The following is a 23,515-nucleotide window of genomic DNA, read 5'->3' as shown; positions in this document are numbered from 1 at the left end:
GAGGGGGTGTGTGCCTGTATGGATTTGTGAGGTTGGCCGTATCTATGTGTATCCCTATGTGTCCTATGATGGCTCCACAATTGGTTGGACCTGGGGGCTTGGAGCTGTGGCAGCCTTGTCTTCCTCAGGCTGCTGGATGCAGTAACTGCTAACAGTGGTGACAGAGGGGGAAGCCCTTTCCATGGTCCCATGCCCTGGATGTGCACCCAGAGGCTGGTCTCCAGCCAAGGAGTCCAATATGCCCATGAATGAGCCCCATGGCAATGCCACCAACTTCATCCTGAATGGAGAGAGCCAGGGCAGAGCCTGCAGGGTGGGCCAGGGGTCGTTCTCCTCTGGGCTCTGGTAAAACCAGAGCAGTTTGTTGTGGCCAGTGGAGGCTGTGGAGGTGAATGGGCCTGAAGGGAGGCTCTCCAAGGAGGTGCCAAGAATCAGTCGAGCCTGGGGGAGGCAAAAGGGGGTTAGTCAGGAGACGGGGCCAGAGGAGGTGCCCAGAACAGGAGGAGGCCATAGGGCACCCTGCTGCCAAAACTTCTCCTAGCCCATGATATCTCCAAGGGAGACCGAAAGGGCTGAAGGGTGAAGAAAGCAAAGGGTGGAGAGGGTCTAGGAGGGACCACAGGGGTTCTGGAGAAGTCCAGCGGCCACTTTGCCTTTCCCCTCTGGGTTACACCCATATAAACCCCACCTGCCCAGCCTGGAGTCCTTCCCAACTTTTCCTGCTGTGGCCAACTGTGGCAGAGGTTGCACACACAGAGGGGGCAGAACATGCTGCCTGCAGCTCACAGGAGGACAGAGAGCTACAGACGCTGCAGCCCTCAGAGCAGGACCACTGGACAAGCTGCCACATGTCCCACACAACTCCAGTGCCACAATCCATCCATTCCCTGCTCCCACATCACCTGGAGATGTGACTTCCCCTGTTTAATCAGACCTACATTATAGCCAAAGGGAGCTCTGTCTACATCCCTGGCCAGCCCAGTCAAGATGCAGCTGAGGTTGGAGGTCTGGCTCCAGGGGGGGTGGGAGGGAGCAGCGATGTGGAGTAAGGATGTTCCATTGCTCCAGTGTGGGAATGAGGAAGCCTGGGTGGATGGGGATTGAGACCAATCCTGAAAGGTGCATCCAGACCTACAGGTTGGAGGTATTGCTGTCCCTCCTCCAAGGGCCCCCCACTGCAGGCCGGGGGAACAAAACAGCCCCTGAGAAGGCCAAAAGGGAAGCCAAGTTCCTTCCGTCCTATTCCATTCTGTTGAGCCACCAAGCCTGTGGTTTTGCAGTTGCAAAACAACTCCCTATTTCACAAGGCAGAAAGAAGACATTTCCCCACCAAGTGACCGGAACTAAGAAAGAGAAACAAAAAGTCCTGAGGGCTTTTCTGCCAGGGTCTGCAGGATCCTAAGACCAAGTCATCACAGGGGCCCAGACCTGGGCATGTGACTAGGACATTGTGGTTCCAGTTCAACCATCCCAGCCCTGCATTTGTGTTTGCAGAAACCAAAGCTGTGGGACAGAAGGTGGGTTGTGACAACGAGGTCATATCAGGACCCACAAGAAGCCACCCAGCTGCTCAGTGCCTCCTAGCCAGCGCCTTCCTCTGAAGAAGCCCTGCTGAGTCAAGTACTGAGGGAGCCAAGAGGAATACAATGCTGCCTGTGACCCATGTGTTGGCCTTTGGTGAGTGCCAGAGGTTGTGCAGGGTCCCAGAGGGTGGCAGGAAGCATCCAGAGAGTTCAGAGATTTTACACAGCTGCTTCTCTTGCAGGTGCTTGGCTGGTGGCACAGAGCAAGGCTACACCGAGTGAGTATCTTGAGGAGGTAGTTGGGGAGTTTGGACTCATCTCTGGTCCCCACCCATCTCCCAGGGCAGTTCTGCAGCCCCATGGAACAAAACTCACCCTTGTGTGGAGATTGTGCCCAGAGGCAGCCCCAGGCTCATGTCAGGGCAGCTGCTAGGGGCTCCCTGTCTGTCTGGCAGCATCTCTCTCTCCCTGTGCAGGTGCCCCAACAATCTCCATCTTCCTGAAGCCACCTGGGGTGATCCCACCAGGAGGCTCCACCACCATCTGCTGCAGCTGCCAGCATGGCAATGGGAACTTCATGCTGTACAAAGATGGCCACCAGCTCCGTACCCTGGAGCAGAGTGGCAGCAGGGCCGAGTTCTCCATCTCTAATGCCACCTACAAGGATACAGGTACCTACAACTGCCATTACCTGGAGGGAGGCACTGTGCTGGCTCGCAGCGATGGCCTGGATGTCACGGTGACAGGTAAGAGACGTGCTGTTACCCCTTCTTGCAGGGTCACATGCCCTAGGTGCAGACTGGGATGCATGCAGACACTTGGCTTCCCTATCCATATGATGGGCAGGGGTTTTCTCTTCTTCCCTGGCTTGGAGAGGTGGGGACTATCTTCACCTTCGTCTAAGCCTTTTGATGGGTTTATGGAGATCTTGGTGGCTCCTGGCACCATGTCAAAGCCCTGTATGTCTTCTCAAGCCCTCTCCTGTCCCCCCAGGGATCCGTCTCCCTGGACCCGATATCTCTGTCCTGCCTGGGCATGAGGTGACTGCAGGAACTCATGTGATATTCCGTTGCACCCCCCCACACCGCAGTACTGGCTGTTTTCTGTACCTGGAGGGCCAGATCCGAGCCCAAGTACTCTCAAGGGAACAAGATGACTACAACTTCTCCCATGTGCAGAAAGGTGAGGGGGGCCGCTACAGCTGCCAGTGTTTCACCAAGAATGCTTCGATAGAATGGTCTGCTGTCAGCAAGACCCTGGATTTGGTGGTGAGAGGTGAGACATCCCCCCAGCCACATCCTACTTTTCTCTTCCTCCTTGCAATCTGTCACATCCTGGGGGAACTAGAAAAGAGGAAAGCAGCTGTAAGAGGGATCCAAGCAGAGGATTTCAGCTTCCTTCAGCTGTTTGAGCCTGGCCAACTCCCAGAGACCCTACAGATGACCTACAGACCCTATAGACACAAGGTCACTAGGCTGACAGTTGGGGATAAGAGTCAGTGGACACTGTCCCTGCACCTACCAGCCCCGGGGACAATCACATGTCTTGTCACAGCTCAGTGGCACCGTCTGGCTGGCAGGAGCAGCTGAGAGCCACCTCAGTGTTCCTTTGGTGCCACTGGGTGGGGTGACAGGTGAGAGGCTATGAGTAGAGGGTGTTCCAGGAGGCAGGGATGTGGGAGGTGAAGCTGACAGGAGCCCATGGGGCTCCCTTTGCTCCCTGTGAACTTCCCTTTATCTCTCTTTAGCCCAAGAACTCCCGAGTGCGTCCCCTTATCCTTGTGTCTCTTTGCCCTCAGTGCCCTGTAAATCCCCTTGGAGGATACCTTTGGTCTGGGATCTCCTGGGGGACTCCTCCCAGGGGCTCCCAGTGACCGTCCCTTCCTGTCCCCTGCAGATTACACGTTGTGCAACGCAGTGCGCCTGGCGCTGGGGGCCGGGCTACTGGTCCTGCTGGGGCTCATTACGGCTGAAGCCACGCGAAGCCGCTGCTGCCGGGGCGGGAGGGCCCACCCTCTCCCCGCAGGCAGCGCTCCCCCTGACTGCGACCAGTGCGGGAACACCGGGATTCCCTTCCCGCCCCTCGCGGTGGGATAAATAAACCGTTCCTGTCGCTGTCTCTGTCCCTGCCCCCGTCCCTTGTCCCTGTCTTTGTGCCTGTCCCTGACCGCTCGGGGATCCCCGCAGGACGGGCGAGGGGCGGGACCCGGCGGAACACGCAGAAGGGCGGGGCTTCGGGAGTGGGCGGGACCCATGACTGTGGAGGGGCGGGGCTTGTGCGGGGGGCGGGGTCTGCGCTCCCACGCGCAGTGACCATTCCGGTCCTGCAGTGACCGCTGCACTGACCTCTCCCTCTGCGCTGACCCCTCCGTCTGCACAGTGACCACTCCATTGACGTCTCCTGCCACACAATGACCACCCTGGCCACGCAGTGACCGCTCCTGCGCAGTGACCACTCCTGTGGCACAGTGACCACTGCCATGGTACAGTGACCACTCTCGTGAGCACAGTGACCGCTCTTGTGGCGCAGTGACTGCTCCCAGTGCACAGGCCTCCATTGCTTACATTCGTTTATTATTTTAAAACACCGACGAAACACATCACATCCTCATCTATATATATAAATTTACTTTTGCACCACTATAAATTTATATATATAGGGCCTTTAAAACTCTGTACGCTCAGGACACACAGTTCTAGGATAGCTGCACTGGCTACAACAAAAGGATTTTTGTTATGAAAACACGGAAAAGAGGCGCCAATATAAAAAATGCGGAAAAAAAAATTAAAAAAGAGTGCAAAATGAATGAAAGTGCAAAAAGCTTTTGTTATCATAATCACACTCTTTCCACAATATGCTCCCCATTTTCCCCTTCAAGGACAAGGAAAGCTCAGGCCCCCAAGGGAAAGTCTGGGCTGGAAGAAGGGAGCCTGGCTGCAGCCCTCTTGTCTTTCCCTATGCGCACCTGAGGAGTTCTCTCCTGGAGGCTGAGGAGTGAGGAACAGGACTGGCCAAGTCACATCCCTTTCTCAGCTCCCTCCTCTTCTCCAATGCCCTCATTGCACTCATGGCCCCAGGTATGCCTCTGCAGACAGCAGCTGCCCTAAGCCCTCAACCCTCCTGGACAATTTGGAGGGGTTTTTTCTTTTCTAAAAGTGCTAGTGATCGCCATGGAAATCAGCAGAGGAAGGCAGGGGTGGGCAGCCGTGCTCTGGCAGGGCAGGCACAAAGCTTCAGCCTGCTGAGCTTCAGGCTGGCTGCTCTCATGGAAACAGAGACCTTGGCTCGCAGTGCCCCAATGCTGCCTATTTCCATGAGGAGGGAGAAACACCTTTCCAAGAGGCTCCAACTGCTCCCATGCACCCAGAGTCAGCCCCAGATCAGCCCCCACAGAAGACACCCCATGCCTGAGGCTGATGCATTTGGTGGGACCTCTCCCATGGCTCCAGCTAAGCCCTGCCAACACCAGTTGCAGGGGCAGGAATGGCAGAAACATAGGCTTGGGGGCCTCCAGTCAAAAAAAACATTTGACTTCAAAAACTCTTCATTGACTTAGAAATTTTGGCTGCAGTCACATCTCTCAGAAAGGTCCCAGAGAGGAACTTGTGGGCCAAACCCAGCCCCACTTTCCTCTCTGGCTTCTTAGTGACACAGTAGTGAACATCCCTGTGAGCAATCTGGTCTGGCAACAGGGGAAGAACAAAAAACTTTGGTGCTTCTGCCTTGGTCACAGCTGTCCTTGATGGTTCCTGATGGGGGACTCCCACTCAATGCTCTGTGGGGATGGAGGACTTGCCAAGGCCCGGGGTACAGCAAACCTTCCTTCTTCTGGCTTCCTTGCTGGACCAGGGACAACTGCTCATGGAGGACACATCACCTGAGATCCTGTGACAGGCATCTGCTGCCTTCACAGCCACAGAGACCACCACCCTGAAAGAGTGACACACCAACAGCGGGGGAATGGTGTCATGGTAGTCCCACAAACACCCATCCACATGTACACACACGATCCTTTGGGTTTAGTTTTAAAGGACAGGAGAAGGTTATAACAGTAAATAGCCCTTGACCACCTACAAACCCTGTAACTCCTTCACCCAGATAATCCAGCAGCTTTGTACCCCAATGGCCGAGAGCCTGAGAGGCTGATGAAGTGATGCTTGATTCTGCAGGTGTGTGACACAGACCCTCAGATCTCTCATCTCACTTCTTGTGGGGCTGGTGTTCCTGACAGCTGCTCCCTGTGCAGAGCTCAGACTCAGTGGAGACCTGGGCTCCAGCTGTGCACCCAGACCCCCCCAGCCAAGGGGCAGCACCCTGGCAGTCCTGTTCAGTTTGTGTTTGCTCTCGAGCCCAGGTCAGGCAGTGCCATGGTTGGCACAGTGTGGAGATGCAGTTCTACCTGTTTTGCTGGGGCCCAGGCAGAGCATGGCTTGATTGCACCTGACAGCAGAGCAAGAGCCAGTGGTGCTGGTTGTACCCAGACTTGTGGTCCAGCCAGGGCTTAGCTCATACCTCCTATTCCCCTTCATCAGGACCTTCTAAGCTTCTCACCACCTCTGCTCTCCCAGGCAGCCCTGTGAGACACAAGGCTCTTCATCCTTCAGTCTAGTTTCAGATCTGATGCCTGGGTAGCAGCTCCTCTCCAGCACCCTGGGACGGTGCTAAGTCCCTTCCCCAACAGAAGGAATAACTTCACACATGGGAATGGAGAAGATGAAAACGGGATGCTTTCATAAGACATCTCCTTGTAAACTTAATAGCCATGTCCAGTGCCTTTTTGTGCCTGATCACATCTGGAGAGGTCTCAGCATCATTTGCAGTCTTACAGCTGAAGGTCCCAGGGCTCCTCCTCTTCTTCCCCAGCACACAGTGGCCCAGAAAGAGACTCTCCATCAAATGAAGAGACCAACTTAAGGACCATTACTGCAGACCAAGGGTGTTGTGGAGAGCGACTGTGGGAACCAGGGGCACAGTTGTTCCTTACCACTCCCTCTCTCCACAGTTTGCCACACTGCAGTGCTTGAAGAGATGGAAAGATCCCCCCAATCGACCACAGGGAAAAGAGAGGGAAAGCTGCCTAAATCAAACCCAAGCCTTGACAAAACAAAGACATGGACCATGCAAGTCCTGCATGAAGAGTAAATGGCAGACGTTTCAAGAGCACGTCAAGTGTGACCCCAAATATTCAATAACACAGAGTCAAAATGCTACATTTCCATTGGAAGCCTTGAACAGGTTGACCCAGGGGTGACAGCGGCTCTCAAGGCAGTGCTGCTCCAGGACATCTTGCTGGTACGCTTGCTCACATCTCTTCATCCCTGTCTTTGAGCACTGGGAAAGGGGGAGATTGTTTTGCTACTGATATGTCATTCTTAGGAATGGAAAAGAAAGTGAACATGGGACTGGGATCACATTGCTGCAGACTATGGAGAGCCCGTGGGCAAGTGGCCATCCTCCAGCACTGCACTGCTCCAACAGCTCCCAGAGTGGGCACACACAGGATGATGGACCATGGAGAGCAGCATGGGTGCTGCCAGGAGGCACAGGGACTCTCTGAGGACTCCCAGGCATGTTGGCTTTCCTGGCTTTGCAGCCTTAGCCCTCTTGGTCCAGGAACAGCAGAGGATCTGGCTCTTCAGACAGCAAAACCTGGGTGCCTTGTGAGGGTAAAAAATGGGGAGAAGGCAGTTTGGCAGGATTGAGTCAGTCAACTCAGGAACACCTTCAGAGGTGACTGTGGATCTGCCTATGGAGCAATGGATGCATCTTGTCCTTGGCAGCTGCCTCCACTCTAGAGCGCCTTGCTCCTAATACATGGACCAAAGTTTAATTGCTGTGAGGGGAACAAGTTATCCAAGCATCCTTTCTCCTGGAGAAGTGCTGGACAAAACAGTCTGAAGCTCAAGAAGAAACAGAGCCTGTTCTGCCCCCAGCCAGCCCTGGCCCCACAGGGCCCTAAGGCTGCTGCATTACAGGAAAGAAGAACAGAGCACAGGCGCTGGTCGTGGGCAGAGCAGTAGCCAGGACACCTGATTCCTGAAGGGGCAAGAGGTGGCCGCTGGTTTCCAGTGCAGCGAAGGGGCAAAGCAAAGTCATCATCTGGCCTTAAAAAGTCAAAAGAATTCAGAAAAAAAGGCAAAATGAGGAGAAGCTCCTTGGGAGTGTCCCTTGGGAATGGTGTCAGCACAAGCCCCGCCACAGGATCATAGTAAGGGAAAAAAACCAAATCTCTCTCAGCTGCTGAGCAAAGGCAAGAACAGCCCTTCAATGGTTGCGAGCACAGACACAGGCAGTCAGTCCCTTCCCATGTCTGGGTGAGTGGCGTAGTGGTTTCAGTCCCCAGCTGTTACACCCTCCACAGTGGTCCCTCATCCCTCAACACCTTCTGAACCAGTGCAGTCACAGCAAGACATGGGGGCATCTGTGGTGCTCAGATAGGCCAGTCCCATGTCCACCCTCCATCCCTGCAGCCACCTCTGAGGCCTGGGGTCAGCCTGTACCCAGCACTGGAAGAAAAGGGCAGTGTGGAGGGAAGAAGATGGGAGAGGGAGTGGTAAGAGAGCAGACATGTGGCATCTGAAAGGACATGAGCAGGACATGACAAGCTGTGGTCGGTTGGGGGGATCTCTGTCCTGACCAGACAGTTTGGCAGCACCAATGCTGAGGGAGGGTCCTGATCGGGCCAAGAAAAGTCACTTTAAGGTGTCATCAGCGTTCTTGAACATGAGGATGGCATTGTAGATCTTGAGTGCTGGGCCCAGCTTGACACTCATAATCTTGACTATGTCAGCCTGCGTCAGCAAGAGGAACGCCTCACCATCGATCATCTGGGGAGGAGAGCAGGAACAAAGGCACTCACCAAAAATCCAGGCTGGCATTCCTAGGGACAGCCAGCACAAGCACGACCTGAGAATCTGCACAGTACCACTAAGAGGTGAGCCCAGAGAGCCGGGCAGGGGCCATCCACAGCACTCCCACACTGCCCCAGATAAACCACAGCTGGGAGCTTGTGTGCCCAGGAACAGGGCACAAGGGGAAAGGCCCTTCCAGGGGCCATCCCAGCAGCTCACACTGCAGCCAGGCTGGGATTCTGCACTGGAGCCCAAAGGGCACAGCACAGAGACATCAGGCAAACACACATCCATTCCCTGCTCCAGGTCCCGGCACACTTGGAGGCTGCCCCCAGCTCAGCTTTGCCTGCCTGAGCACCCTTGAAGCACAGGGGCCATTTACAAACAGGCTGGGACAGTGGGTGTCCCCAGCATGCCCAGCATCAGCTTACCCTCAGTTTCAGAGCCACAGAGGGGGCAAAAAACGTCAACTCTGGTTGACAAACAGCAGTGCCACCCAACCACTGTACTGGTGAGAGGGTGCAGATGGGGGAAGATGAAAGGGTGAGGAGGAAGCAGCTTCCCTCAGGAGGTGATGGTGTTATTAAGGTTGCAGCACCATCGTCCTCCCATTCCCCCATCCCAATCTCAGTGGGCCCCTCCCTCCCCCTGCCGGGAGAAGAGGGCAGCACAGCTCTCCTCCTGCTCCGTATCTTCACAGCCAGACAGCTGCACACTGTGCAGAGCAGTGGAGCTGCAGGGTGGGATCACTGCCCCATTCTGGATGCACCCTCAGCATCCAGCAGCAATCCACTCCAGGAAGGCCACTGGCCAATTCCTTCCAGCCCTGCTGGCAAACAGCTGTCCTTGGCCACCTGCTCTCATCCTCCAGCCCTTCTCACCTCATCCTTGAAGAGCTTGGCTTGGTCCTCACAACCCGTCAGAGTCTGAACAAAGCTAAACACCTTGGAGTAAATGGAGAAAAATGTCAAGACAGAGCAATGGCTCTGGCTAGAGAGCCCCCTGAGCCCACACCCTCACTGCTACGGAGGCATTTTGTGCCCTCTGAGGTGCCATGTGGCTGTTGGGACAAAGGCTGCAATTGCTTTATCCTCCCATGCCCAGAGCCCCCATGCCCTGGATCCAGCCACAGACACTGGCCTCCCCCGGCCCCAGAACAGCAAATGCTTCAGCAGCTTCATCTCCAACAAGCACCTCCAGCACAGCGAGAGGATTCCCACTGAGGGGCTGGGGAAGGAGAGGGGCACACAGGGGCTAATGGGAAAATCAGGGAATTGTTAAGATTGGCAAAGCCCTCTGGGATCATCAAGTCCAACCATTAACCCAGCACTGCCAAGCCCACCACTAACCCATGTCCCCAAGGTGCCACATCCACACCGCTTCTGGACACTTCCAGGAATGGTGACTCCACCTCTGCCCTGGGCAGCCTGTTCCAGTGCCTGAGATCAGGCAGGGCTGGCTGCTGGGCCTGTTGCCAGAGCTCCTCCAGCTACTCAGGCCTTAAGAGGGGCCATCACAGATGTCCAAGAAAGTGAATGAAGGTGATGATGAAGAATCTGAGGTAAAGATTTCTCTTTCAGACAAAACAGGCACTGCTTATCTGCAGAGTCTGGGCTTTAATTTTTTAACTTGGCAAAGGTGAAACTTTGGAAAATTGTAACGTGCTAAATTAAGAGACTGCTATTTGTCTCCACCTGCCTGCCCTGGGCCTGGGGAAGCATCATATTCAAGTGAGAACTTGGTTGTTCTGCATGTGCTTCCCAGGAGCTGCCCTCAGAGCTCGTGCCCCCCACCAGCATGTCCAGTGGATCATCTCCTCACTAGCCCAGGGGAGTGACCACTGAAGCCCCTGCGTGCCTGGTGCATCTGCCGTAGTGCTGCACAGCCAGGCAGGTGCTCCCAGCCATGCCAGAGGACCAGAGGCCAGCATGAAGAGTTCCAAACCATCTCACCTCATCAATGGTCCACTTGGCCACCATGGCTGCTGTGATGCCAGCCACCCCTGGCAGCAGCTTGCAGTGCTGCTCCCAGCACAGAGACAGGGAACGGTCGGGGTGGGCAGACAGGGCGGACATGAAGAGAGACTGGTGCATGTTGTCTGAAGAAATAGCTGGGGATAAAAATGCAAGATGTGATACGAGGTAGAAGGACGAGAACATCCCATCATATCCTACAAGCCTACAAGGTTGTCCCATGATTTACTAGGATATCAGTGTATCCTAATGTTCTGTTTGGTGGGATTGGGGATAGAAGTTTAGAGACAAGCTTGGTTTTGCCCTATTCTCACCACCTTCAATCATTCATTTTCTATACTGAACTAGGTTTACGTATCAATTTTCACACCAGAATTCCTTCCCATATAATCCAGTTCATTTCACATTTTTAACAAAGGTTTTCACTTGCTCTCTGCTCCAAGGAGTCAAGGATGGCTCCCAAGAAAAGCTCTTTTTCATTCACCCCTAGCACTAGGGTAAATGTCAGGCATCGACTTCTGTCAGGCATCAGAACTAAAGACCAAGGAAACTGTTCAGCATCAGTTTCTGTGCAGCAGCAGTAATTTGGCATTTCACAACCACACTGAAATTTTGTGGCACAGCATCCCATTATCCCTGTCTGAAGAGGACAAAGCACTGCAGAAAGTACACTGCCATAGTGTACTTTCCTTATTCCCTGCCCTAGATCACTCAAAGATTTGCAGACATAATCCAAGAGCCATGCTTGAGGGAGCTAACAGAGCTCTGGTATGAGGCAGGAACATTCCTTGTCAATGATCAAGTCTGGCAGTCGACCACAAGCCCCTCACTGGGATGGACCTGTGTGAGCCAAGGGAGACCTGCCCCCAGCAGCCACCACCCCAGCTCTGCCAGCCCTGCAATGACACTGTGGCAGAAGACGGCACTTACTCTGGAAGTCTTCCTGCTGGATCTTCCGGTACTTTGGAGGTCTCCCTCTAAAGAGACAGGAAGACTGATGTCCAACAGGGCTGGGACTGGCCCAAGGGCCCTCCTCCACACCGCACAGAGCAATGCCTCAGCAGTGGGAGCAGGGATTACCACTTGGACCCTCACCCAAAGGGTTGACAGCTAAAGACAGAAAATGTGGGAAGAAAAACCAAGAGAAGTGCCCAACAGAGCTGAAAGGACCGAGGCCAGCTGCCAGCGACCGTGCTGCCCCAAGGCCAAGGAGCCTCTCTGGCTGGGGGTATCCCTCCCATGGCAGGTAGCGGTGGCACAGGGGCCCTGCATGCGGCTTACTGGGTGTGCTCCTACCTCCCGTGGTGCCGAGACTTCTTTCGTTGAGAGAAGCCCATCAGGTTCCTCTTGCGAGTTGAGGCCTCGGTGTCGGACAAGTCAGCCTTCAGCCTGCCCTGGTTCTTCTCTGCCAGCGGGCACCCTGAGAGGCAGTAATGGGCCGTGAATCTCCCCGTCACGTGTCCTGACCCATCGCAGCCCGGTGTGGGGCACTTCCTAGAGAACAGAGGGGAGACAAGCATTGGATCCAGCTTGGAGCAGCATGGGGGGACCAACCAGCAGGGCCACCCTTCTGCCCCCAAGCATGGGCTGCCATAGCCCTGATCATGGAAAGCAGAGTAAAGGTGCTGACCAAATTCTGGGGGTGAGGGCACTGGGTGCCCAGGTAGGGCACACCCAGTCCCTCCAGGTTACAAGCACTTGTCCATTTGCCATCACAATAACCCTGTGCAAGTCACCAGAGTGCTGAACAAGCAGGTTATGAGGATTCACATCACAGACCTGCCTTCCCCATCCTCATGGATACTGCCACTTCTGTTAAGGCTAACAAAAAGTCTTTCTACAGATACATCAGTAGCAAAAGGAGGGGCAAGGAAAACCTGCATTCTTTGTTGGACATAGGTGGGAATATAGTTATCAAAGATGAAGAAAAGGCTGAGGTATTTAACAGCTTCTTTACCTCAGCTTTCAACAGTAAGACAGGTTGTCCTGAGGACAGATGGCTTCTGGAGCTGGTAGACAGAGATAAGAAGCTGAATAGCCCCCTGTAATCCACGAGGGAACAGTCAGCGACCTGCTAAGCCACTTGGATCCTCACAAGTCTGTGGGACCAGATGGGATCCACCCAAGGGTGATGAGGGAGCTGGTGGAAGAGCTCGCCAAGCCGCCCTCCATCATTTCCCAACAGCCCTGGCTCACTGGGAAGGTCCCAGATGATTGGAAGTTGGCGAATGTCACGCCCATCCACAAAAAGGGCCGGAAGGAGGACCCGGGAAACTCCAGGCCTGTCAGTCTGACCTCAGTGCCTGGCAAGGTTATGGAGCAGATCATCCTAAGTGCAATCACACAGCACCTACAGGATGGACAAGGGATCAGACCCAGCCAGCACGGGTTTAGGAAGGGCAGGTCCTGTCTGACCAACCTGATCTCCTTTTATGATCAGGTGACCCGCCTGGTGGATGAGGGGAAGGTTGTGGATGTGTCTGTCTGGACTTCAGCAAAGCCTACTCCCACAGCATACTCCTGAAAAAGCTGGCAGCCCACGGCTTGGACAGGGGCACCCTGTGCTGGGTTAGGAACTGGCTGATGGTCGGGCCCAGAGAGTGGTGGGGAATGGTGATGCATCCAGTTGGGATCCGGTCACCAGTGGTGTCCCCCAGGGATCAGAGTTGGGCCCAGTTCTGTTTAATATCTTTACTGAGGATTTAGATGAGGGGATTGAGTCCACCATTACCAAATTTGCAGATGACACTAAGATGGGGGGGGAGTGTCGATCAGCTGGAAGGCAGGAGGGCTCTGCAGAGGGACCTGGACAAGCTGGAGAGTTGGGCTGATTCCAGTGGGATGAGGTTCAACAAGGCCAAGTGCCGGGTCCTGCCCTTTGGTCACAACAACCCCCAGCAGCCCCACGGGCTGGGGACAGAGTGGCTGGAGAGCAGCCAAGCAGAAAGGGACCTGGGAGTGTGGATGGACAGGAAGCTGAACATGAGCCAGAGTGTGCCCAGGTGGCCAAAAAGGCCAGTGGATCCTGGCCTGGATCAGGAACAGTGTGGCCAACAGGTCCAGGGCAGTGATTCTTCCCCTGTACTCAGCACTGGTGAGGCCACCCCTGGAGTGCTGTGTCCAGCTCTGGGCCCTCAGTTCAGGAAGGATGTCAAGGTGCTGGAGCAGGTCCAGAGAAGAGCAACAAGGCTGGTGAAGGGACTCGAGCACAGGTCCTATGAGGAGAGGCTGAGGGAGCTGGGGCTGTTCAGCCTGGAGAAGAGGAGGCTCAAGGGGAGACCTCCTTACTCTCTACAACTCCCTGAGGAGTTTGTAGTCATGTGGGGGTTGGTCTCTTCTCCCAGGCAGCTATCAGTAAGACAAGAGGGCTGGGTCTTAAGCTCTGCCAGGGGAGGTTTAGGTTAGACATTAGGAAGAAATTCTTTACAGAGAGGGTAATCAGCCATTGGAATGGGCTGCCCAGGGAAGTGGTGGATTCTCCATCCCTGGAGGGATGGAGTGGCATCAGTGCCATGGTCTAGTAACCACGGCAGGGTTGGATCAAGGGTTGGACTTGACGATCTCAGAGGTCCCTTCCAACCTGGCTGATTCTATGATTCTATGATTCACCATACTGGCTCCTTCTGATGCCAGCCTAGCACTCGGGTTGGCACTAGACTGAGCCTGTTATCCCCTGGAAAAGTGACTGCCTGAGCTGGGGAGATGCACTGTTCCTTCTTGGGACTTCCCAGCTCAGCCTCACAGTGAAAGGCATCCATGAGGGATGGGAGGAACAGTGTTCTCACAGCTGGTGTCAGGGAACAGCATCTTACAGACATGGTCCTCTCTGAAGTCTATAAGTCCCCACAACTAGATGGGCACATCGGGCACCCCAGAGGGCTCTGGGTGCCACAGGACAGGCACAGGAGAGGATCACGGGGGTTACACCAGCTGTGAGCTCCATGCTGCCTTGGGGCCAAGCCTGGGGAGAGCATGGGGCAGAGACAGGCATGGGGTGGGTGCAGGGAAGGAGTGGATGCTAGTGGGGGTGGTAGAAAAAGAGCTGGCATGGACTGGCAGGGAAGCTGTACCTCTCTGAGCTGTGCTGGGGAGCTCACCTGTGGTGAAAGCTGTACTTTGAACTCTTGGTGTGAGGGATGCTCTTGCAGCCCAGGGTTGGGCAGCCTGCATGAGTAGAGGAGGTTGGTTCCTTTGGCCCTAGACCAGGAGGAGAAACAGGAGAGAGACTTTCATGACTGCAAGCCCAGGCAGAGACAGGGCACTCGGCTCCCTGCCTGCCCTAAACAGGGAGGACTTTTCCAACTGACAAATCTGTGGAAAGGTCCTTCCTCTCTGCCCATCCATGTCCAGCACCCGCCCTCCCATTTCTGTGCAGGCAGTGACATTGGGGGTCTGGCGTGTTCGTGCCCTGCGATGGGGGACTGACACAGGCGCAGGACTTACTGAGAGGAGGCTGCAGTGGGTGTCCTGTTTTTGAGCACCAGCCTATGGGGTGGATGTCTGGATGATCCGCATCAATCCAGAAATCATAGATGTGACTCCAGCCATCAAAATGGATCTGGGAAAACGAGCAGAGAGGTCACCCTTCAAAATGCAGGACATGTCCCTGAGGAGCTCTGGAGCTCTCCAAGTTGCTAGCAAGCAGCAGGGTAGAGCTGAACTGCAGCACACAAGGCTCTTCTCTACTCCTGGAGCCAGTCACTGAGACCTGTCAACCTCTGCACAGTAGGCTTTGACAGACCTCCACTCCCAGTGAGCAGGGAAGGGCAGGAGCAAGCCAGCACAGTGCCTGGACACAGGCTCAGCACTGATCCTCCAGCACCCACCTTTATCCTGTGATCTTCCACATCCTCCACACTGGCCACTCGGATGAAGGAAGGAGTCCTCCTGTCCACTGCCTCCAGCTTCATGTTGACCAGGAAGCCATGGGGTGGGCGCTGGAAGAACCCAGATCAGCAGGGAGCAGGGCCATTCTTCAGGCTTCCTGCACCCCCTGGCAGCTTTCCCAGCAGTGTGTGCTCCTCAATCCCACTTTCAAGCCCTGGCCTGGCTGGGGAAAAGCCATCCCAGATCACAGCAGCAACAGGAGAGAGTGGGGAACAGGCCTCCTGAATCTGAGCTGTGTTTTAACAAGATAGGGAAGCTGCCCCAGGGAAGAAGGTCTCTAAGAGACACATTTTGGGGATCTACATTGCAACCACATTTGGCTGGACGCAGCTGTTGGTGGTGCAGTTGGAGAGAAACACTAATCAAACAAACCTAAATTATTTCCCATCACCCAGCTTTTGTCTAGCCAAAGGGATGTCATACTTCTCATTTTTTCCACTACTTGCCCTGACTTCTGAACCTTGAGTGTAGATCCAAAGCCCAGGCCTGTGGCAGGAGCACATGGAACATAACTGGACTTCTCATAAAAGACCTAGCAATGGAGACAGCCCGAATTCCTGCTGAGGTGGGGTGAAGCAGATGATGTGGCACTCACCACTTTAAAGGCCCAAGCTGGGACAGCAGACGCTCCAGTTTCCTTCAAGTACTTTTCCCAGGTGAAGTTGTCAGGGTCAGGATAATCTGGAAGAGGGAAGATGCAGAAGGTGAGACACCCTTGCAGGAAAACAGCAAGTACCTCAGAACATCCCACTGCCTTCAAGGGCCAACCAAGTCTGTGCCAGGCCCACAGGAACCTGAGAGACATCAAGAAGTGCTACTATTTTCTCATGGACCATGAAACCCAGGATATAAAGAAGCAGAAAACATCTGGGTGTGCAGACAGCTTGGGTCCTCCTTGTGTCTGAGTGGGGAGACTTGGCCCAACACAACCACCATGCTGCACCTGAATGTGTGTACAGGAGCCTTGGCAGGTACATGCTGCCTCCCTGGCTGTGGCCTTGCTGAAGGAAACTGTCTGGGCTTGCAGATAAGCAAGGACTAATGGGGTTTGTGCCCCCAGGACCCCCATGCCACCCTGAGAAGCCTGTCCCCAAGGGATGCACTCCCAGGCCACTGACTCACCTTGAGGAGGTGTGAGGGGTTTGCCATGCTCATGACACCATCCAACTGGGTGGATGTATGGACTGCTGGGGTCACACCTAGAAAACACATCCAAGCTCTTACACAGGGCTGAAATACCCAGCTCATCACCACGGGTTGTGGGGGCCCAGGGAAGGACACTTGGCAGCACCCTCAGACCTGCACCACCAGCAAAAGCCCCTGCAGAAACTGAGGTTTTCTCCAGCACTCTTGTCCCTGAGTGACCCAGGGAACTCCAGGGCCCAGCAAGGCAAGGGCTAGAGCAGGGGAACTCAGCTCAGAGGGGCAGGACACGCACATGCCTCTGCCCAGGGAAAAGCAGCCCTTTGCTGCAAGTAGGGAGGCAGAACACACCCTCCAGTGCTTGGAGCAGTGAGACAAGGGTAGTTGGGTGGGCTCATGTCCCCAGCATGGCTCCCAGTCAGTCACAGCAGTCACAGCGCCCTCAGGAGATACTGCTTTGCAGGTCTGCCCTGGGATAGAGCAGGCAGCTGCCCAGCACCAGACGGGGGACAGAACCTGCTGCAGTCCCACAGCCCCTTGGGGTGAGAAGAGAAGGTCAGAGGGCTCCAACCACAAAGCTAAGAAGCTGTTCTTAGGACCGTGGCTGTGCTAACTGGCCATTTTAACTGGCCTTAATCAGCCTCGACTGGGACACCTCCCCACCCTGGCCACAGTCCCCTGCCTACAGGCGCAGGAGCTGCTTTTTAAGATCAGGTCTTCAGTCTCTGCAGTGCAGGTGACTCTGTCTCCCAAGTGGGCTTCAGGCTGAGCCCACAGCATGAGATCGTGCCTGTCTTTGCCCCATGTCAGCTACAAGCCATGGCAACATTCCACAAGGTGACATGGAACAGGTAAAGGTTTATCCCCCAGCACAGGAGGGTGATCCTCTGCCTCCCTGGTCCGCTCATGGCCTCTCTGCAGCAGCACGTTGGGATTGTCCCATGCATTCCCAAGCACCCCGTCACTCTTGCTGAAGCAGTGGCAGGGTGTCTCTCCACCACTGGTACCCCAGGAGCCTCTGTGCACTTACCAGTAGTCATAAGTATCATCCCAGTTGTCAAAGTGCACCAAAAAGCGATTGTCCACCACGTCAGTCACTGTGGCAACACAGATCAGGGAAGGGTTCATGCGGTCCACAGCTTCGAGCTTCTTGCCCACCTCAAAGCCGGAAGAAGCCTCGTGCTGGCAGGAGAGAGGGGCAAGCTGCAGCACAGCTCCTTCCTCACCACTTCCCTTGCCTGCTGCAAGGAGGCACCTGCCCAAACCCTCCCAAAACCAGACCCTCTCTGGCCTTCAGGCAGGCCCAGTCCTTCAGTGTCAGCAGTGACCAATGCCCTAGACATGGCAGGAGCAGCTGGGATGGGTCCTTCTCCCTTCCTAGCCCTTATTTCTTGGATCCAAAATCTGTGTAAAATCCTGCATCACACACTGGTGGAATTGTTGCAGCAATGAACAGCAGGGTTGAGACACAATAAATAACTTAGAGAGGCTGATTTATCGGTAGGTTGAGTTTCCTCTGCAGCTGACAAAGAAATGATCAGCATTTTGCACTCTGCTACATTCCCACTTCCCTTCACCAAGCTTCCATGTGAAAAAAATAGGCAGACATATAAACAATGAACACACATTAATAGAGACAAAAGAATTATACTTATGAAACATTAACTGATTTTTTTTAGCAAAATAATTGTTGACAGTAACAGTTACTTCTCCTTACCAATACTTCTGTAACAGATTTAACTGTCCATCAGACCAACCTGGATAAAACAGTGAATCAGACCAGCACCAATTTTGGGCACACCAAACTAGTGTCCAAGCTACAGATCCTGAGTAGCAAAGTGTGCCACAGCCAGCAGTACACACTGCTGGCCCTCTGCGCTGTAGGCTTGAGAAGTGTGGAGTGAATAGAGCAAAGCCCAGTGCTGGCGGAGGCATTTTGCTCAGCTGGAGCAGAAAACTCACACCTGAACCTGTAGGCTCTGGTAGGAAGGAGATGCTGCTACTCACAGTGTTTCGGACTAAGAAGAGGTGCTTAGGAGCTGCCTGAGCCTTTGTTAACTTCAGGTAGTTTGTCCAGCTGAATTCTTCTTCCTTATAACCTACAACCCCTCAGGAAGAGAAATGAGAGCAGTGAGTTCACAGCCAGGAGGTGATGAGGGTGAGCCTGGCCATACCTGACCCGTCGTCATCCTGCAGGCATGTCCTGCTGTGGGCAAAGAGGATCCACAGCAGCCCTGGGATGCCCAAAGCCCATGGCTTAGGCCCAATGGCTGGTTTTGAAGGGGTGTTATGAAATGTGAGCAGTGGAAATCCATAGTGCAGCTCCTGCACAGAGAAAATCATTCCCGCCTGCTGACTCCAGCCTGGCAATGGGACATCCAACAGGGCTTTGCCCCAAAATGTGAACAAGAAGAGACAGGTCTGTCTCTTTCAGGTGCCTGAAAGACACGGGTTGTCCTGTGGAACCCTCCCCCACCCCAAGTATCCCTCCTGGGCCAGTATCTGAGCAGCATCCCTCCTGGTCCCCATGGAGCCACCCTATCCCCACCTGACACTGTACATTTGCCCCTACTGTTCACCACCCTCCTTCATCAGGACCCAGCACCCAAAGACAAGGCAACTCCTTACCTTTGGGGGGCTGGAGTTTGTGCCCTGTCTCCTCAAACCAACCAGCAGGGTGGATGTCGGGGGAGTCAGCATTCAGCCAGAAATCATGGCACTCGGAGTAGCCATCAAAGTGGAGGCGCATCCGGTAACCACACACCTACCAGCAGGGAAAGGGAAAGGATCATGGAAACCTGCTGCTCTACCTGGCTGAGCATCACATGCCCCACCCCTCCCACACACCATCTCAGCTTATATTGCCTTGAGAAGCCAAGAGTCAACCACAGGCCAGTGCCCAAAGCAGGAGGCACAAGCACCAAAGGGTGCCCAGCCCGGAACAAGGTCAGTGCAAGGCCAGCACAAGCCAGCCCGAAGAAGGGATGTTCAGGTTGGTGCACAAAATATCATGGTGGGGCAACTTGCTGGATCCAGCAAGTGCAAAGATTCCGTTTTCTGCACCTGGGGAATCTGCTGGTCCAGAGATTTTGGCTAAATGCCATGCTGGCTGCCTGGGAAGCACTGCGAGGCGAGTCTGGTTTGACTATTACATGGCTGAGTGGAGAGCCCACACAGACACAAGGAAGAGCAATGGGATGCCTCCACACATTCCATCTCAAGGGAATGTCCTAGGGGCATCAGCTCAAAGATAAGAAGCTGCTGCCATCACCACAACCCCTCCTCTCATGACCTGCTGTGTCAGGGTGATGGAGAGACCAACTAGGCCAGGACATGACAGCAGCTCCATGGCGCTGTGTCCTGTCCCTGTGAGCTGGCAGAGAACTCCCTGTTTGTTTGTCTGAGATGCTGGAGCACCAGCTCATCTCCTGCAGCAACAGGCAGGCAAAGGCACCAACCCCATCTCTTCCACAGACCAGGTGGCAGCACCTTCCCTGCCCCAAAGAACCCACTAACATGGGAGGCACCTTACCTCAGCCACGGTCAGGATGAAGTACATAGATGGGTGCTGTGGGTCAATCCCCTCCAGCTTCATCCCCACTTTAAAGCCATTCTTGTGCTGGGAAGCTACTTGGTACTGGAAACAAAAATTAAACTACAATGTAAAAACCAACGCAGGGAGCTGAGTCTAGAACCAGCCTGAGGAGCAACCACCAGGCAATGGGAGCTGCTGGGACCAGGAGACTATGGGCCACAGGTTATGTTGTCATCCAAATTTTAATTCTTTTCCCATAGAAAAACACATTGTTCTACCTCCTTGTGGGTTTGCATCTCTTGCTATTGGCAGTGCCCCCGGGCTAAAAGCCGCAGCTGGGGGAGTGGGGCACCCTGGCAGTTGGACGCCTGGGAGCAGGGGTGCAGCACAGCAATGTGGCCTCAGGAGAGACCACACCTGGCTTCCAGGAAGGGCTGGAAAGGCTCCACAATGCCAGAGTCACAGGGGTGTCCTAGGAAAAGGTGGGGTGCTTGGGATGGGGAACAGCACCCTGCTGGGGAGTGGGACTCCAGGCAAATCAGATGACCAATCACCTCCAGGTGGCAACGGGAGCTTGATATTGCCCAATCCCACAAAATACGAAAGCAAAAAAGAGAGGAGAAGGAGGAGGCAGGGGGGTGGGAGGGAAGGGAAAGAACAGAGAAGATGAAAGAGGGAAAAAGACAGGAAAATCCCAACTCACATCCTGGAAGAGATCTAAAGGGGCAGCGACAGCTTTCTGCTCCTCCAAGTAGGACGCCCAAGACCAGCCTTCTTTCTTCTCCTCACTGGCACCTGAGCGCAGCACAAACGCACACAAACGCTGCTGAGAGGCTGCTCGAGCCCCAGCCCTGCTGCCTCCAGGCAGTGCCGAGGGCAGGCGGGTCCCACTGGGGCCATCCCGCTCTCACACACAGTCCTGCATCCCTGCGAAGCTCAGCACCATCCTATCACCACCTCTTCTCCAGCAAACTTGGCCAGTGTGCGAGGAAGGACAGAACCAGGAGTCTCCATGCCCTGAATGTCCTCTGTCACTGTACCATGTCCTAGTAAGGTACCTGGTCTAGTGGAAGGTGCCTCTGCCCGTGGCAGGGAGGTTGAAATGAGATGAGCTTCAAGATCCCTTCCAGCCCAAACTATTTAATTATTTCATGATTCTAAGGAGCCTGAGGGACAAGCCATCCTGGGCAAAGCATCAGGACACCTCTGCAACCAGGTCCTCTTCCAGCCAGTACATCTGATATGTCCACAGCACTGATGGATTTGAGACAACCAGCAGGATCCATGCAGAGATCTGGGAATCATTCCCAGCTGCAAACGGCTCCCAGCCAGTCAAACCAGCAGTGGGCTCATCTGCCAGCTCTGCTGTCCTCTGCTCTGATGCAACAACCTGACACATCAGGGCCACCCTGATGCCCTAGAGATGCATTTACCCAAAAAGAAGACAGACTCCACAGGCATGGAGGTGACCCTTCATGCCTTTGAGAAGGTCACAAAGGCCTCGGCAGAGGCACAAGACATAACCCAAGTTTCTTGCTCTCCAACCACTTTCTCTCCCTATTTTGTAGCACCTGAAGGGACTCCAGGAGTGCTGTGCCTATTCCAGCACTGACGAAATCACAGCTACAGGTCAGCCATGGCACACAGCCTCATGTAGGACAGGCCAGAAATGCACGGAAAAAACAGACTAAACCCATTCCTCCCTTGCACATAGGGGAAGTGGAGAAGGAAAAAATAAAAACTTATGGAAGAAATTAAAGCTGAGCTTCAGTGAGCAAAGTGACTAACCCAGGTGCTTCGCTGATATTTCAGAGTTATAAACACCTTTAGTATTCTTTGGGGCATAGAAAAAGTGCTAGGCATGGCTGGGGAATCTGTGAGTACAAGCTCTGCACTTCTGGAGAATGACAAATACACCAGGAGACAGAGCATACACTGACAATGTTGCACTGAAGCATCCAGGTATGTATTTTCTTTGTGGATGTACTTCTATAATAAGAGAAAATAAAATGCTGAAACAACAAGGCTCAGCACTGCTTACTTGTGTGCAGCACTACTTACTTGTATGCAGCAGGGAAGTTACATGCTCTGGGCTCAGAAGACGAGCCGTATGAGATTCCTTTTTAACAGTGGTTAACTCAGTGTTACATCAGGGATTAATGACACCTGGCCCCTGCCACTGTGCCTGCACATGGCTATGGAGAAGACTGTGAAGTTAGAACATTTTCATTTTAAAAATATTTTGAATATGACCTTTCACTACTCAAAGACAAAAGGTTTCCCATAAACGTTTATTTTCATTATTTCCCCAAGTTTTCCTTCCCCCTCACCCCCATCACACTGCTGGCAAAACAACAACCAAGCAAACACTGCCTTCCTCAGCTTGCCTCCTCCCTGTTGACAGCTCTGCTTTTGAGATCTCTGATACAATCCAGGAATAGATCCCCGCAAGATAAGACAACCCCAAATCACATGGCTTCAGTGGCACCACACCTACAGGAGCAGGTCCCAAACTTGTGAGCTCCTGATGACATGAGGGAAGTTCCCCGTAAGTCCATCCCACAGGAGGGCAAAGCCACACATGGCGCAGAGTCCTCTTATCGCTCAGCATAGTGTCTCTGAGAGCAAACACGGTATCCACGAGCCAGGAACAAATTTAGCTCCTGAGGGGAGGGACAGTACTGTACAGCACCCGCCAGTGCCTGAAGCCAACATAGCCATATCTGTAGGGGTGCACCCTTCCCACGGAGAGAAAGAGAGGAAAGGAGAGAAATGGAAAGAGATAGAGAGAGCAGGATCAAGCAAGCAGAGGAGCTCACAAGCCTTCAGAAACACGTACCAGTGCGTTGCACTGGGTGTTTGACTCTGCTGGAGCAACAAAATGGTCTAGCCCCACAGTGGGATCCCCCAGCCATGGTGGGAGCACTGACCCCACCGCCCACCTGGCCCTCCATACCGTGCTGGCTCCCATTCCACGCCTCAGCCTCCAGATTGCTCATGGCAGAGTCTCCCACAGAGTTTTTCCTCTCTTCCTGCTTTTCCTCCTAGACATGAGAACAGACAAAACAAAAACCCAGGTCTGCACAGAGATTTAGGCTGTGTGTTGTACCCTCACACCGGTGCCAAGGGCCTTACTATGCCTCCATGACGTCCCTGATTTGACCAATGCTTGGTCCAGAAATGGGCTGCAGGAGAATCTGATGATGGGAGGGTGCATGGGATTTTGGTGCTCAGTGGTAACAAACACCTGGAATGGACCTGCTATAGTCAGGGCTGGCAAGCAGACCTTCCTTGCCTTGTCAAAGTCTCTCCTTTCCAGGACACACAGCACACAGACAGACAATCCCTTACTTCAACACTTGCTTTGGTGGCCCAGACTCAAAAGAGCAGCTAAGAGTGCTCAGTAGCTACAACCCAGCCTGGACATGTCTAGCACTGCCCAGCCCATGGTAGACAAGCCAAACAGCCAGCCCAGTGTTAGAAGCCCTGATGCTCCACACATTCAAGTCTTTTTGGCCTTAACAGCCAGTGGGTTACCCCTTTACCTACAGCTGACACACCCCAAAAAGCATTGATGAGAACTGTGCACACTCACAGTGCACA

The 23,515-nt window shown here is 54.0% G+C and overlaps 2 protein-coding genes across 4 annotated transcripts; one reads left to right on the top strand and one right to left on the bottom strand.

Annotated features, from left to right (window-relative positions):
* Window positions 1–329: 329 nt before the first annotated feature.
* LOC113978031 (immunoglobulin superfamily member 1-like) lies at window positions 330–4,313 on the top strand. Its single transcript, XM_027704658.1, has 5 exons — window positions 330–1,677; window positions 1,766–1,801; window positions 2,000–2,269; window positions 2,517–2,798; window positions 3,420–4,313. Exons 1-5 carry the CDS (start codon window positions 1,647–1,649, stop codon window positions 3,617–3,619), a joined length of 819 nt encoding a protein of 272 aa, XP_027560459.1. The 5' UTR covers window positions 330–1,646; the 3' UTR covers window positions 3,620–4,313.
* Window positions 4,314–7,354: 3,041 nt separating this feature from the next.
* L3MBTL1 (L3MBTL1, histone methyl-lysine binding protein) lies at window positions 7,355–23,509 on the bottom strand. 3 transcript variants are annotated; one of them, XM_027704655.1, is made up of 16 exons: window positions 22,869–23,509; window positions 20,616–20,707; window positions 19,910–20,014; window positions 19,006–19,141; window positions 18,385–18,485; window positions 17,408–17,559; window positions 16,357–16,433; window positions 15,830–15,915; window positions 15,174–15,284; window positions 14,791–14,905; window positions 14,445–14,544; window positions 11,644–11,841; window positions 11,278–11,324; window positions 10,327–10,484; window positions 9,256–9,318; window positions 7,355–8,350 (listed from the first exon to the last, which is right to left on the bottom strand). In XM_027704655.1, the coding sequence occupies exons 1-16, from the start codon at window positions 22,909–22,911 to the stop codon at window positions 8,216–8,218; spliced, it is 1,719 nt and encodes a 572-aa protein (XP_027560456.1). In that variant the 5' UTR covers window positions 22,912–23,509; the 3' UTR covers window positions 7,355–8,215. The 3 variants fall into 3 exon arrangements, with proteins under 3 accessions (XP_027560456.1, XP_027560457.1, XP_027560458.1); XM_027704656.1 differs by having other exon boundaries at window positions 18,385–18,476; XM_027704657.1 differs by lacking the exon at window positions 20,616–20,707.
* Window positions 23,510–23,515: the final 6 nt, after the last annotated feature.

This window comes from Neopelma chrysocephalum, unplaced genomic scaffold (genome assembly GCF_003984885.1).
Source record: "Neopelma chrysocephalum unplaced genomic scaffold, ASM398488v2 Primary Assembly neopelma1_286, whole genome shotgun sequence".
NCBI lineage: Eukaryota > Metazoa > Chordata > Aves > Passeriformes > Pipridae > Neopelma > Neopelma chrysocephalum.
The sequence above is the reverse complement of the archived record's forward strand: the minus strand, read 5'-3'. Positions and strand labels throughout refer to the sequence as shown.